This window comes from Platalea leucorodia, assembly GCF_965183815.1.
Source record: "Platalea leucorodia genome assembly, chromosome: 1".
NCBI lineage: Eukaryota > Metazoa > Chordata > Aves > Pelecaniformes > Threskiornithidae > Platalea > Platalea leucorodia.
This window is the reverse complement of record NC_138823.1, coordinates 67,059,730-67,075,666: the sequence shown is the minus strand read 5'-3', so window position 1 is coordinate 67,075,666 and position 15,937 is coordinate 67,059,730. Positions and strand designations below refer to the sequence as shown.

The window sequence follows — 15,937 nt, the reverse complement described above, 5'->3', positions numbered from 1 at the left end:
TATAACCACTACCTGCTGTATCTGTGTCAGCAAACTTGGCAGTGCAGATCTGGTCTTTGTGTTTTTCTGTACTGATAATCTTCTTTGGCTGTGTGCTACTTAGCAGTGTGAAGGCTGGTGTTTGGCATTCACTCTTGCATAATTTTCATCAAGACATGCATTTTTTTAGAAACAGATGTGAGATTCCCTGTGTGCTCAGTTATGGGTGACTATGCATGAAGTCACTGAGATGACGCCATGCTGACAAATGTGTCTGGTGTTTCCTCCTTTGATGATATTATGCATCTAAAAGAAGATCTGCGCCCCAAAGTAGTAATCCAGATGTTTTGTGTTTGGTCTGAAACCGTGCTTTAAAATTAACAGCATCCCTTATTGCAATTCCTGTCTTCTAATTTAGTAATGTAAGAGGTTAGTTTGCAAAAGACCAGAGTCTCCAAACTTTTGTTTGTTCAAGAATCCCAAAACATTTCTGCCTGTATTTGCCTTATAGGACACAATTAGGAAATCCCTACCTTTTAAATAAAGTAAAGCAATGCCGTGTACTTGTCAAATCCATCTGTCAAATATACATCTCTGTGAAGATCCATCCCTGAGATAACCAGTACTAGGTATGTAACTTAATTCCATTAATATCACAGTCATTGTAATATCCTTACCTGAACTGTTCGTCCTGCGTTAATGTGTTCTTCGTGCAATCTGTCCCAGAGCCTGCATCTTTGATACTAAAAAAAAAAAAGGAAAAATACTCCATATAATTGCTATTTTTACCAACTAGCTATGCTGAAAAAAGGAACCTTCAGTAAATAATCACTTTAATTTTCCAAAATTGACAGTAAAGAAGCTGAGTCATAGACATTTCCACCGCAAAATTAGAGAGGTAAATAGCAATGTATTTTGTGAATAATTTTGTACAATGTCTTTTACCAAACTGCCGATAACCAGGGTTTCAGCATCAGCATCATTCATTCATTGTCAGGGCAGAGCGAGGAAAAAGGAATGGAATAGGGGATAAGCACTACATATATAGGACAACAGGTATCTGATATTATTTACAAAGAGAATTGCATTCATTATACAACACTACTGTCTACATTTACACTTACCATTTCCATATAGTTACTAACACAGTTAGTTACAAGAACCATCAGAGCAGATTTGGCACCCGCATGAGGCTCCACTAGCTTCAATGGGAAACTATCCATACAGCTCCTTCCACGGGACAGAGCCCAGAGGAATTATTCCATTAGCAGAGAGCAAGTTTTTCAAAAGAACTACATGTCATCACATATAAACCTTATCATCATTAAAATTAATCAAGCCCTCCTATTGCTAGTTGACATAAATAATACAGAGACATTATCATGAAAAGGAGTAGTAAAATAATAGAAGTAGAAGCTGTGATTCCTGGAATATGTGCTGAAACCATAAAGAATGCATTTACAATACCAGACAATATTAGAACATTCTTTTTAATTGTTTAAATAACAAGACAAAATATTTACCATGATTCGTGAGGTATATTTATGTAAAGTTTAATTCCTCAATTTCTAAACATGCTTTGTTACCAATAAAAGACTTTATCTACAGCCTACATCTTTTCTTAATTCTTTTAATAATTTTAGAGGCCACAGTAACGAAGACCACAAGTTACTCAGCTTCCTAAAATACAAGGAGAAATCTAAAGTTACTTCTTATTTTCAGAGAAAAAAGTTCTTTCATGTTAGGATTTTCTAGTGCTATGGAAGAGAAAAGGCTTAGTGTTCAATTAAGTGAGATTAAAGTGATTTTTCTAGGAAACTAGCAACTTCTGCATAAATTATTATGCCATTAAAATTACTGCCATTGTTCTTTAAAATAAAATGGACAAAAAAATCTGTATCAACAGTTGATCTTCCAATTCACTCATCCCTGAAAGAGTACTGACTGAAACAGGAATTTCTGAGGGTGGAACAGGAGGAGTTTGGAGAAAAATTACTTATTCAATTTCAGCTAACTGTAATATATTGTCCACACACTGAATAATTAAAAAAACTGTTTTCCAGTTAAGAACAAGAAGAAGAATTACTCAGGAAACCTTTATTATTCTTTATAATTTCTACTAGAGAGGCTCAGCACATTTATCTGCTTTATATATTGTTACTTTGCTTTGAAGTTTCTAGTATGCTAGTGATGACCTCAAAGAATCCGATGACTTAATATACCCAGTGCAATGACATTCATGTGGTCAGAGAATTCTTCCTTGTTGACTTCTCTTTGTCACCCACAAAGTAGGCCATAGTCCTGGGCAATGTTCACTTTGGGGGACTCAAGGACAGCAAACCTTGAGGAGAGATGGTATTGCCGTTATTTATCATTAACAAATGCACGTAAAACTAAGGGACGTCCATGAAGTAAAAATACCTATGGAATCCTAACCTATTAGAGTGGGTCCAGAGGAGGGCCACGAAAACGGTCACACAACTGGAACACCCCTCCTATGAAGAAAGGCTGAGAGAGTTGGGGTTGTTCAGCCTGCAAAATAGAAGGCTCTGGGGAGACCTGATTGCAGCCTTTCAACATATAAAGGGGCTTAGAAGAAAGATGGAGAGAGACTTTTTACCAAGGCCTATAGTGACAGAACAACGGCAAAGGTTTTAAACCGAAAGAGGGCAGGTTTAGATTGGACATAAGAGAGAAATTCTCTATGACGAGGGTGGTGAGACAGTGGAACAGGTTGCCCAGAGAAGCTGTGGATGCCCCATCATTGGAAGTGGTCAAGGTCAGGTTGGCTGGGACTTTGAGCAATCTGATCTAGTGGAAGATGTCCCTTCCCATGGCAGGGGGGTTGGACTAGATGGTCTTTAAAGGTCAATTCCAACCCAAACCACTCTATGTTTCCATGACTCTATGATATTTAAATGTAATTGTGCTATAGCCAAATAGTTTGTATTCCACATCAGAAATACAAAACATAACGTTACTCTTAGACAATCTCTTTTCCTCTTTGTCCCCTTCTCTTTTGAGAACTCTCTTTAGAAAGAAACCTTCATGCTTATGCTTTGGATCCCTTCCATCTCTCCTTGAAAGTATCCAGCGGACACGGAGAGAACTCAAAGCTTTTGATAATATCCTCTGCATTAATTTTTGTAGCAGGTAGTGCTCACCAACATTTCTAAAAGCTCTATAATAAATGTCTTATACAAATGGATACATTCTGATGAAGACTACAGTAAGACTCAGATATCTTAATTTCTCACCTTGTGTCACCTTTATGTATCTTCCCACCACAACAATGGTCCCCAGCCCAAGCTAAAAAGTGTTTCGCAAACATCCTTTAACTTTGGCACAGTCATGGGAAAAGAAACTAAAACTGAGAGCAACAGCGAAAAGGATGCCATGTCTTACAGCACTTTTTTTTTTAAGGATTGTTGCATATCACCAACAAAGTTTAGGGCAGCATGCTAAAATCTCCTTCCTGTAGTACCATGACAATTGCTTTCATCTAACAGTGGCTAACACAAAGTTGTAACTGTTTTGGATAAACATGCATTTTATTCCCTCTTTTTGAAGTGAAGAACCATCCAATCCACAGAATGTGCTTTAGAAAACAAGAACTCCTTCGGGAAAAAATGAAAAGAAAAAAAAACCACAAGTATAAAGTACTGATTTCTTAAGGATGTAAGTTTTAAGTCTCCAGAAAGTGTCATATGGAAAGCTGGACTCTCAAATAGTTGAGAAGCAATGCTATGACAATGGATTTATGGTAGCCACTTCCTCTGAAAAGGTGTACTCAAGGTCGAATTTCATTATATATTGATTTTATAGTTTCTTCAAACAGTGATTTAGTAGATTAATTGTTTGGACTATCTCTGGAACCTAAGGTTTAAATCAATATTCACAAAATGAGGTTAGAGATATTGGCTTCATCATAAGTAAATAATGTTGCTGCTCTAAGCAATTTGACGTAATTAGTGATTTTTGCTTAAAAGTAGCCTGTAAAATAAACAGGACCAGATTCTACAAAATTATCCTTTTACCTCTAGGGATGTTTGGTTTACATGGTTGAAAGTTAATTTTACAAAAAGTGTTTTAGAGAAAACCATTGAAGTTGCTGATGCTGACAGTTCACAAAAGTACTGTAACACATTCGTTATGGCTAAAATACATGTAAAAGATATAAAAATGTAACAGATATAAAAATGTAAAAGATAATGAAGTATTTCAACCAAACTATTGCTAATGTTCTGATAATCTAAAACTATCTAGAGTGACAGATTTCAAATTCGAATTTGCGATATTTTTATTCTCACCTTCTCATAATTCTAACAATAGAGTAAACTTCGGAATACTTCTAGTTCTTACAGCCAGAAAAGTATTAAAAAAAAAAAAAAAAATAGAAACTCTCAAATTTTAAGAACATTACACTGAGCGTGGACTTTTTAAAGAATCTGGCATTTAGGGACTATTTTTATACTCAGATGTATTACTTCTCATAAATGTTTGTGTCATATTTTTTGTCAATACACAGAATTTCTGAAGCCTTCAGTATGGCTGAATACCTTCTGGTATAGTTACCAGTTGTTTATTTGAAGGTTTTACCCATAGTTATTTGTTTCTAATAATTCTGTTAATTACTAATTCAAATATCAAATCTGCCAGGTCTTATACTGTCTAGGGATGCAGAAATTTTTAATTAACAGTATTCCGAAATCAGAAAGACAAATCTGTACTAAACGTTGCTACCACTTCTTGCTTTCACAAAAGTGTTGTTCTAGAGCAAACGCAGTTAACACTTTAAAGAACTATGTTTACAATTATTTAAGGATTTTTCTGATATGCAAATTTTATTATGTTGACTAAACAGATCATTCACATTGATACCAACAACCTGAAAATCTCAAGAAATGTCCAAACCAGATACTTTTAGATTGCATCAGATTTTTACATTCAAAATAGAAAATTCAACTCAATAAAGCATCCTGGTATTTCAGTGTATCACTGAGTGCCATCACAGAAATGCTGCGGTTTGTATGGCCTATAATTAAACTCCGGCTATGCATGAGTTTCTCTGACAATGCTTTGAACAAAGTGTTAAATCAGAACTAACCTAAAGACTCATTTTATCCTAAGTGCTAACATTTTCTGCATTTTCTTCTATACACAGAAAACTATCTTTACAACAATCTCCCCTTCTGTCTGCAAAACAGGGATGCTTGACTCAAATGAGTTGCTGGGCCAATAAAGACTCCAGTTGACCAACACATGGCTGAATTGAGTGGAATGTATTTTGCTCCTTCCCTGACACCATGGTAACACTATCTGGCTAGATACAGCATAATTATTCTTTGTCTAAATACGTAAAAGATTTTCAGCAGGATCAACCAGTAACCAGCTACCCCTCCTCACTGACCAGGTTCTGCAAAATGCAGCAATTCCCAAGATCACTTCTCACACTGGTATGCACTACACAGGATAATAACTGATCGTGTCTCTGTTTCTCATTGCAGCACCCAATGCCTTTTGAAGCTTCTTGATAGAGTTTTTATATATCCTAAATGAAGGGGGGTTTACATATATGGACAATACTTAGCAAAGAATCTATTTAGCTGTACAAAGTAATACTCTTCCAAAAAAAATCAAGCCGCTAAACAGTTATGCCCACGCCCTCCACCTTCTCTCCCTAATTACTACCTTATACACATCAAAAGCTTATCTTTACTTTCAAAGTGCAACAAAACCATTTGTGTAACGCTAATGTGCCTGCTAATCACTTCCCATTCTGTACGGGCAGGTCAGCTCCCCCCTCCCATCACCAGACTACATTTTTCCAGTGACCACCCCTTTACTCCTCTCAGGGAAGGTTATAGCTTTTATGCCACCCTTTTGCAGGTATTTATTAACTGCATCCCTTCATTTCTGGATGCCTTCCTCAAGACTCTGAAGAATGGTACACCTCACTGCTCCGCACTCATTGATGCTGTTGGTGTTAACTGAAGTGCTGCCCTGAAAATATCATTTTTAACATAACTTTAACATAAGCCAACCGTGGACCAAAAACTACGTCTCTGAAACCATGAAATCCTTCTTGGTGGATTATGACAAATGCATGTTGTTGCACAGTTGTGCAACTTTTGGTTAGAGAAAGAAGGGAACAACCTAGCTACCAAGACTGTGTATATTTGAATGAAACAGCTTGCATTGAAAAGCTAGTATTATGATGCTCTCCTCTAGGCACCTCTGAATCCTGTCCTATTCCGCATTATTCTTCACCAGCTGCCCTTAGCTACCTCTATGGCCACTGCTAGGTACAGGCCATGCATGCTGAGAGACGTACGCACTGATCCCTGAAAGGCGTACACCTCTCCAGGGCAATTATAACAGTCGAGGCTCCCCCATCATCTCACCAAAGAGCAAGTAATACTGACTCCTCTCTACTCTGGCTACAATGCAAAGTAACTCAATTAACTGTTCTTTATGGGAGAAGCTGGAGGACAGAAAGCTGCTCCTGGCTGCTACAGTACAGGGCTGCTGCAAGCTGGCCGATTCCAAGGCAAAAAAATGCTGAATCAACTGGCATCTAGGTAGTGTAATGAATTATACAAATATGGAACAACAAAGAGTAAACAACATGCTGTGACTGAAAATATAGGTCATCTCATTCAGAAGTTATTGCTTCAGGCAAATATTATACTAATACACTTCTCAGTCTGTGAATATTGCAGTTCATATCCTTATTGTACCCTTATTACACCCTTCCCAGGAAACAGTCAAATGATTATCTCCCATCATCAGCCCAAGCAGCCCCAGGTCTTCATCTAACCCAGTTTTTCTCTCATGCCATGGTCAGCCACCATTTCTGCACCTTCACCTCCCATCTGAGGTACTTCCTCACAAGCTCCCCCCACCCAATTCTTTATCCTTTTACCCCACAAGACAAGGACTGGGGGAGCAAAGTCCCTCCCACCATAAGAGAAGATCAAGTTCATGACCACCTGAGGAACCTGAACATACATAGTCTATGGCACCTGACGAGACGCATCCCGGAGTCCCAAGAAAATTGGCTGATGTAGTTGCCAAGCCACTCTCCATGATATTTGAAAAGTCATGGCAGTCAGGTGAAGTCCCTGGGGACTAGAAAAATGGAAACATTGCACCCGTTTTTATAAAGGGTAGAAAGGAGGACCCTAGGAACTACCGACCTGTCAGCCTCACCTCCGTGCCTGGGAAGATCATGGAACAGCTCCTTCTAGAAGCTATGCGAAGGCACACGGAGGACAGGGAGGTGATTTGAGACAGCCGGCTTCACCAAGGGCAAGTCCTGCCTGACCAACCTAGTGGCCTCCTATGATGGAGTGACTGCATCAGTGGACAAAGGAAGAGCTACGTATGTCATCTATCTGGACTTCTGTAAGGCCTTTGACACAATCCCCCACAACAACCTTCTCTCTAAATTGGAGAGATAAGGATTTGATGGGTGGACTGTTCGGTGGATGAGGAATTGGTTGGATGGTCGCATCCAGAGGGTAGTGGTCAATGGCTCAGTGCCCAGATGGAGATCGGTGACAAGTGGTGTCCCTCAGGGGTCTGTACTGGGACCAGTACTGTTTAATATCTTCATCAAGGACATAGTGGGATCGCGTGCACTCTCAGAAAATTTGCAGATGACACCAGTGGTGTGGTTGACAAGTGGTGTGGTTGACGAGCCTGAGGGACAGGATGCCATCCAGAGGGACCCGGACAAGCTCGAGAAGTGGGCACATGTGAACCTCATGGCCCTTGGGTCAGGGCAACCCCTGGTATCAATACAGGTTGAGGGATGAAGGGATTCAGAGCAGCCCTGCCAACAACGACTTGGGGGTACTGGTGGATGAAAAGCTGGACATGAGCTGGCAATGTGCGCTCACAGCCCAGAAAGCCAACCATATCCTGGGCTGCATCAAAAGAAGCATGGCCAGCAGGTCAAGGGAGGTGATTCTGCCCCTCTGCTCTGCTCTGGTGAGACCCCACCTGGAGCACTGCCTCCAGCTCTGGAGCCCTCAGCACAAGAAGGACATGGACCTGTTGGAGCGGGTCCAGAGGAGGGCCACAAAAATGATGGAACACCTCTCCTGTGAAGAAAGGCTGAAAGAGCTGGGGTTGTTCAGCCTGGAAAAAAGAAGGCTCCAGGGAGACCTTATTGCAGCCTTTCAGTACTTAAAGGGGGCTTAGAAGAAAGATGGGGACAAACTTTTTAGCAGGGCCTGTTGCGATAGGACAAGGGGTAATGGTTTTAAACTAAAAGAGGGTAGATTTAGACTAGATATAAGGAAGAAATTTTTTATGATGCGGTATCGTGGTTTAACCCCAGCCAGCAACTAAGCACCACACAGTCACTTGCCCACTGCCCCCCCTCCGGTGGGATGGGGGAGAGAATCAGAAGAGTAGAAGTGAGAAAACTCAAGGGTTGAGATAAAGACAGTTTCATAGGTAAAGCAAAAGCCACGCACGCAAGCAAAGCAAGGAATTAATTCACTGCTTCCCATGGGCAGGCAGGTGTTCAGCCATCCCCAGGAAAGCAGGGCTCCATCACGCATAACGGTTACTTGGGAAGACAAACGCCATCACTCCAAACGTCCCCCCCTTCCTTCATCTTCCCCCAGCTTATACACTGAGCATGACGTCACATGGTACGGAATAGCCGCTTTGGCCAGTCTGGGTCAGCTGTCCTGGCTATGCTTCCTCCCAGCTTCTTATGCACCTGGCAGAGCAAGAGAAGCTGAAAAGTTCTTGACTAGTGTAAACTCTGTTCAGCAAGAACCAAATCATCAGTGTGCTATCAACATTATTCTCATCCTAAATCCAAAACACAGCACTCTACCAGCTACTAAGAAGAAAACTAACTCTATCCCAGCTGAAACCAGGACATGAGGGTAGTAAAACACTGGAACAGGTTGCCCAGAGAGGTGGTAGATGCCCCGTCCCTGGAAACATTCAAGGTCAGGTTGGACAGGGCAACCTGATCCAGTTGAAGATGCCTGTGCTCACTGCAGGGGGGGTCAGACTAGATGACCTTTAAAGGTCCCTTCCAACCCAAACTAGTCCATGATTCTATGATTTATATGAGCCAGTAAGAGTTTCCTCTTACACAGAAATAAGGGAAAGTAAGAGGATGAGACAGTGGGAACACAGAAAAATCATCTCCCTGTTTTCATTCTCAGATTCAGGATCAATCAATTTAGCAACTCCAGGAATGAGTTCTGCTAATTTCTAAGCACAGGAGCATGCCTTAGTGTTGGGTAAATCTTTAGCAATGCTCAGCTCATGAAGTTCAACCAGTATCTACTAAGTACTTGCAAATCACTTTTTTTTTTTTTTCATAATCATACCTCTTGCCCCAAAAATGGCATATTTTTAGAGCCACAGCAAAATTTAGTCTGGACAAAGTCCGGACAAAGACCACCCCACAAAAATATCTCAAGTGTTCCAACACATGTCACTACTTTGAAAGGAAATTAACACTAAGCTATGAATCACTCACTATCACTTAAACTAAGCATTTCTTATTAAAAGAAATGACTGTCACTTGAACAACACATTATTTCCTGACTATGTTCTCAGAAACAAAGACATGGATTTATTTTCCCTCCTCCCCCATCCCCAAACTACTCAAGGCAGAAACCTGGCATGGAAAATTTCACCCAAAAGGTTACCCACTTGGTAAAGTTACAGTAAAGTTATGGTAAAAGCTGTGAACAAATGACAGCAGCAAAATGCAAAACAGTTTCAACAATACATTATACACACCCTTCAGACCATACATTTCAGGAAATCAAAATCACGTTCACTTATTTTCCTCCAGTTTCTTCATTCCTTCCCAAGGTGTTAAAAAATGTAGATGCTTGTCCTACACCATCCAGATTTACATATACACTCGATTTTATACATTGTGAATAAGCCTAGTCAAATTAATGGGATGAATGCTTTTTCAGAAACATATGCAGAACTGTCACTGATTTTTCTATGGTGGTAAGTATAATCTTTTCTAAACAAATACATCTTGTATGGTCAATTCAAAATTTACATTGCAATGTTGATATTATGACTGTAAATGTGTTTCTGAGTGCTCACTCCCCTCCTTTTTTTATTGGTGTCACCAGTTTTAGTAAATCTCTTACCACCTCTCGTGGTTTAACCCCAGCTGGCAACTAAGCACCACACAGCTGCTCACGCACTCTGCCCCCCCCCCCCCCCGCCCCGTGGGATGCAGAAGAGAATGAGAAGAGTAAAAGTTAGAAACCTCAAGGGTTGAGATAAAGACAGTTTAATAGGCAAAGCAAAAGCTGCGCATGCAAACCAAGCGAAACAAGGAATTAATTCACTGCTTCCCATGGGCAGGCAGGTGTTCAGCCATCTCCAGGAAAGCAGGGCTCCATCACACGTAACAGTCACTTGGGAAGACAAAACGCCATCACTCCGAACATCCACTCTTCCTTCTTCCCCCAGCTTATATACTGAGCATGATGTCACACGGCATGGAACAGCCCTTGGGCCAGTTGGGGTCGGCTGTCCTGGCTGTGCTCCCTCCCAGCTTCTTGTGCACCTGGCAGAGCATGGGAAGCTGAAGTCCTTGACTTAGTGTAAACACTACTCAGCAACAACTACAATATCAGTGTGTTATCAACATTATTCTCACATAATATCCACTAGAGCCTTATACTCCTGTGGGTCTGAAGTGCCAGGCCATCGAATCCACACAGTCCAGTACACCCAGTTGTCCCTTTCCTCCACTTGGCTGGAGGCAGGGCCCCTCCAGCCCTGGTCATAGTATTTGTTACTCACTTCTTGTAAATGTGAACCAAAAGTCCCTTTATTAAGATCAGAAGTAAAATCAGCCCTTCTACTCTGTTTGGGAAATTGCTCACTGGAAACTGGAGCAATAATTTTCCTGGAAGAACACCCTTTTGTGATTGTTTTTTCTTGTAACTCACGTATCCGTGCCTCTAGAGTCGAGGCAGGTTTTCCATCCCACTTTCTCATGTTCTCTCCACGGTCACGCAGGTAAAACCACAGGGTGGGCCGTGGTGTGTACCCACTATATCCTCCCTCTTGAGGAGAGGAATGCTTACACCTAATGGCTGAGATACTGGTCTGTACAGGTGGGGAGTAGGACATATCCTCTTTGAGTTGCTGGAACTCCCAGGGCAGTTTTTCCACAGCTGAAAGGCCGGCCCACAGGGAGGAAGAGAGACTTTCTTCATGTTGCTGGAGTTGGCCAGCCAATTCATCCACCACTGGTTCCTCTCCGTCTTTCCAGGTCATTACTGCCGATGAGTTGGTACATGACAATGGTGCGCTCTGTACAAACCTCCGCGACGTGGGTCGTGTGCACCTGACTTCATCTGGATCTTTGGATAATTGCTCATTGTCCAGGTCATCATAAATCACCTCCAGCACGGCTAATTCCCTCAGGTACTGGGTACCTCTCTCCATGGTGTTCCGCTTGCTTGGGTGACGTATAACATCTTCCTTGAAGGGATACCTTTCCTTCACGCTTGACAGGAGTCACATCCAGAGGCTGAGGGCTTCTGCCCCTTTTCCAATTGCTTTGTCAATGCCCCCTTCCCTAGAAAGGGATCCCAGCTGCTTGGCTTCCCTACCCTCCAATTCCAGGCTACTGCCCCGTTATCCCAGCATCAGAGCAGCCAGGTGACAGTGTGCTCACCTGGGCAACGACTGAAATCTTTTTACACATCTCGCACCTCACTCAGGGATTGGGTGGTTACCATCTCATTTATGGGTTCTGCCTCTTCCTCCTGTTCTCCTGATGGCCCTGGTTCATCTTCATCCCTTACTAAACGAGCCGATTTTCTTGTCTAGTTTTTCTTGTGTATAGGGGCAACTGATACTGGCACAAGTTGGTTCTCTGGTTCAACTGCAGTATGTGTTGCAGGGGTTGGAGCATTCACAGTGCCAGCTGCCGCGGCTGGCGTAGCCGCAGTGCTTGTTGTTTTGTCGTCAGATCCAGAGGCCTGCTCTTCCTCTTGAGGGTTCTGAACAGTGTTCAACAGGGCTCCATAGGCACGGCCCAGGCCCCAGCACATTGCAGTGATTTGTGTCTCTCTGGAGTTGCCAGGGTGACAGCGTACTTTTTCCAAACACTCTACTAATTTTTCAGGATTCTGCACTTGTTCAGGGGCGAAGTTCCAAAACACTGGAGGTGCTCACTGTCCTAGCTACTTGCCTGTACTATCCCACACACCCTGCCACTCATAACTATCCAGCCTTGGGGCAGATCTCTGGATGATATTCTTAAATTTCTTATTAACCTTAGACAAAACCAAAACAATAGTCCCAAGAAATACCAACAGAAGTATCTTAACTACCCAAGGATATTCAAGATACTGAAAAGTTATTGTAATGAAGGAGGAAACATCATAGAAGAAAGTACCAAAGATCTCATTCTGTATTTCCTCTATAAAAAAACCTCTCAGAGGAAGAGGTATAATTGTTAATTGTCTCCATAACGTGGTACCCAAGGTACAGTAATGGCTTAAGTACAAAACCCAAATACCACATTAAGCTCAAGGCCAGTGTTTTAATAAAAAATCTCCCAGGCAAAACATCACTAATCACTGCAGAGCACAGCAAGCTGCAAAAACCAACACCAATCTTTAACACGCCCAGCAAAAAAAAGAGCACGGTGCAGATCAGGTAAACTAATATCGAGAAGAGATGAATCAATATTGTGGCCAGCAACTGTTAACAGATATAAAGTCCTCAATACACTTTGGTTAATCTGTTCTTATCTCAAATCCTTCGTGCCCCATGTTGGGTGCCAAAAAGGACCATCATAGTTTAACACCAGCTGGCAACTAAGCACCACACAGCTGCTCACTCACTCCCCCCACCGGTGGGATTCAGGAGAGAATCAGAAAAGTGAGAAAACTCATGGGTTGGGATAAAGACAGTTTCATAGGTAAAGCAAAAGCCACGCACGCAAGCAAAGCAAAACAAGGAATTCATTCACTGCTTCCCATGGGCAGGCAGGTGTTCAGCCACCTCCAGGAAAGCAGGGCTCCATCACACGTAACAGTTACTTGGGAAGACAAAACGCCGTAACTCCAAACATCCCTCCCTTCCTTCTTCCCCCAGCTTTATATACTGAGCATGACGTCACACGGCATGGAACAGCCCTTGGGCCAGTCTGGGTCAGCTGTCCTGGCTGTGCCCCCTCCCAGCTTCTTGTGCACCGGGCAGAGCATGGGAAGCTGAAAAGTCCTTGACTTAGTGTAAGCACTACTTAGCCACAACTAAAACATCAGTGTGTTATCAACATTATTCTCATCCTAAATCCAAAACACAGCACTCTACCAGCTACTAGGAAGAAAATTAACTCTATCCCAGCTGAAGCCAGGACACCACCTTCCTCAACAAACCAATTTTTCTGTTTCCATAGGCTATATCTACACTAATAAACAGAGATGGAGAATGTTTCAAGTCTGAAATCTGGTCATCTGTGCTGTTAAATTGTTAGAACTGTTCTTGGCCATGCCAAACAGCTCTCTCACGTAAAGAGTTCCTGAGAACGGCTAAGGAGTTATAAACACAGAACATTCCATCAGCAATGTGGATACAGCCACCCTGTTTTGTAGAATATGAGGATTTAGTAATACGGACATAGGCCATTTCATGCCAGACAACTGTCCTGGGCATGTTTATTTTACCAGTACAGGCATTGCCACACAGCGTATGCAAGAATTCCACTTGGAAGCATATTCAGTTTCACTGTCAAGTGTGAGCTAATGTCAACACGAAGCATATGAACATACTACGATTTTGATACAATTCTTTTTCTATTTACTGAAATAATTCAATCTCTCTATTTCTCTCAACACAGTTTAAAAATATATAGAGAAAAAGAGAGGTATAAATGGTAAGTTACTCAGAATAGTTGGCACCAAACCCATGTTACTTAAGAATAAAGTAAGAATATTAGGCTGCTTTCCTTAAAATAACATTTTAACACAAAACAGTAATGTTTCTCGCTCTGTTGACTGACTAGTTACTACAAATGTAAAGGCCTTTGTACACTCTGAATTACCAGAAAATACAGAAGTTTCATTTTTAGCCAAATTTTAAACCATTTCATAATCAACTTTTCATCAAAATCTCTACATAATCTTCCAGCGTGACTGCTTCTATACTGTAAAAAGAACTACATTAGTAAAAAGTGAACACTAACCTTCTCAATATTTATTTGGTGTTTTCTTAACCTTTCCAAATCTGTTGGAATTGCCACTTTAATGAATTTCTGAATGGCAGGTTCAATTCGACGGAGTTTAACTTTTTCGTCATCTTCAGACATCCTGAAAGCACCTTTCAAGTCAACGCTTGTCCAGTATACCTTCACCAAGGTAGAAACCCCTAAAAACCAAAGAATTACAGACTTACAAAAATGCGGTAATTTAGAATCACTTTTTAAAAGAAAGCAAAACAAAGTAAATCAGTCTTTCCAATAATCACATCTATTCCAAAACCACATTTGAGCAGTATTAACTACTTAAAATCTGGATACTCTATTTGCATTTAAATGTATTATTTCCACTTATTTGCAGGCTTTGGGGATCATTTTTCATAGATAAAACTTAACACTAAGAAAAAAAACAGCTAAATAATTAAGGCAGATGCAAACATGCTTTGCAGCATAATGATAGATGCTGTTGAAAAAAACCTTCCGATTAGATGCTTTGCTTGACCAGAGTTCAAGTTTTGCCAATTTATATGCTGAATCATCTTAAAAATTGTAAAATGTGTCCTGAAAAGACACCGAAATAAAATTAATTTTGGAAGCCCATTTCCTAGAAAGATTAAGAGCTCCTGAATCAAGATTTGCACTCCAAATTGCATTTGTCCCCTGCTGAAAACGACTAAGGCATCACCTAACATGGGGTTTTAAACAGGTTGCTGAAATATTTGCAGGACTGGTACATAAGCAGCCTGAATTCTCTTCTGTGCATACCCGTAAAACATAATTTGAAGTTTCACTTCTCTAAAAGCAAAATATGTAGAACTGTATATAATAGCATTTATCTACAGAGCATATGAGTAATATAAAGGAATTCCATTATGCTGAGTGCACACAAGGGGCAAGAAAAAATTATTGTGAGATAATTTGGTAGCTTTAATACTGTACAAACAGAGGTTATTTAAATGAAATTTTCTTTCTGTATGCTCCTTCAACAAAAATAAGAAGTTGAAGTTCAATTGCAGACACGTATGAGAAAGTTTTGTCATAAGTGTCAGTAAAAAGACACGTGCTAACTTGATTATATGAATGTACCTGTACTACAACAGCAACTGCATAACTCTTCCATTAACCAAACTAATTTAAAATAATTAAACTAGCATAATGCTCCTGGTAGAGATTAGGCACACCAGAATATAACAGGTTAAAAACTTTTCCTGTTTTTCACACAGCCAAACAGTGAAATTAGACATTCTTTTTCTCACATTTAACTATGGTGTGAAAACGCGGAGGGAGAGTGTTGAGTTTTTTCTGTGACCTGTGATCCCTGCAGGCAGAGAGAACTTGAAGGCAGACACCAGTTGATGGCACTGGGTCTTTGACTGAACCACTCAAAGTTCAGTCACAGCCCTCACTTGTAGGCTGCAGGGAGGATAGGTACAAGTCTCCCTCACCTTCAAAGGAGCCACGCGGTAAGCATCTTCCATCAGGCCAGTGAGAAAGCTGAAAGCGCTTCTGACAAAGGGAAGCCGGGTTTCTAGAGGAAAATAGTTCCAGATTACTCACCTTTTCCAACAGAGTTACAAATGAAACAATGTTGTGTTTTTCTGAAGAAGAGAATGCTAAGAGAAGACTCTCCTTTACCTATCCCATCCAACAAAGAAACTGAAAACTGTGGAAAACTGAGCATTTACTGAGAGTAGAACAAGTTAGCAGAAGTCAGTCTTTAGGGTT

At 41.0% G+C, this 15,937-nt stretch overlaps 1 protein-coding gene across 3 annotated transcripts in view; it reads right to left on the bottom strand.

Annotated features, from left to right (window-relative positions):
• Nucleotides 1-15,937, bottom strand: part of STX17 (syntaxin 17) — a 41,352-nt gene that overhangs the window by 19,930 nt on the left and 5,485 nt on the right. For 2 of the 3 annotated variants that reach the window (XM_082312397.1, XM_082312399.1), the window contains exons 2-4: nucleotides 15,658-15,740; nucleotides 14,201-14,382; nucleotides 657-722 (exon numbers count right to left, since the gene is read on the bottom strand). In XM_082312397.1, coding sequence (XP_082168523.1) covers nucleotides 657-722; nucleotides 14,201-14,323 — 189 coding nt within the window. In that variant the 5' untranslated portion in view covers nucleotides 14,324-14,382; nucleotides 15,658-15,740. The remainder of the gene's footprint in view (nucleotides 1-656; nucleotides 723-14,200; nucleotides 14,383-15,657; nucleotides 15,741-15,937) is intronic. The other variant, XM_082312398.1, reaches the window with a different exon arrangement.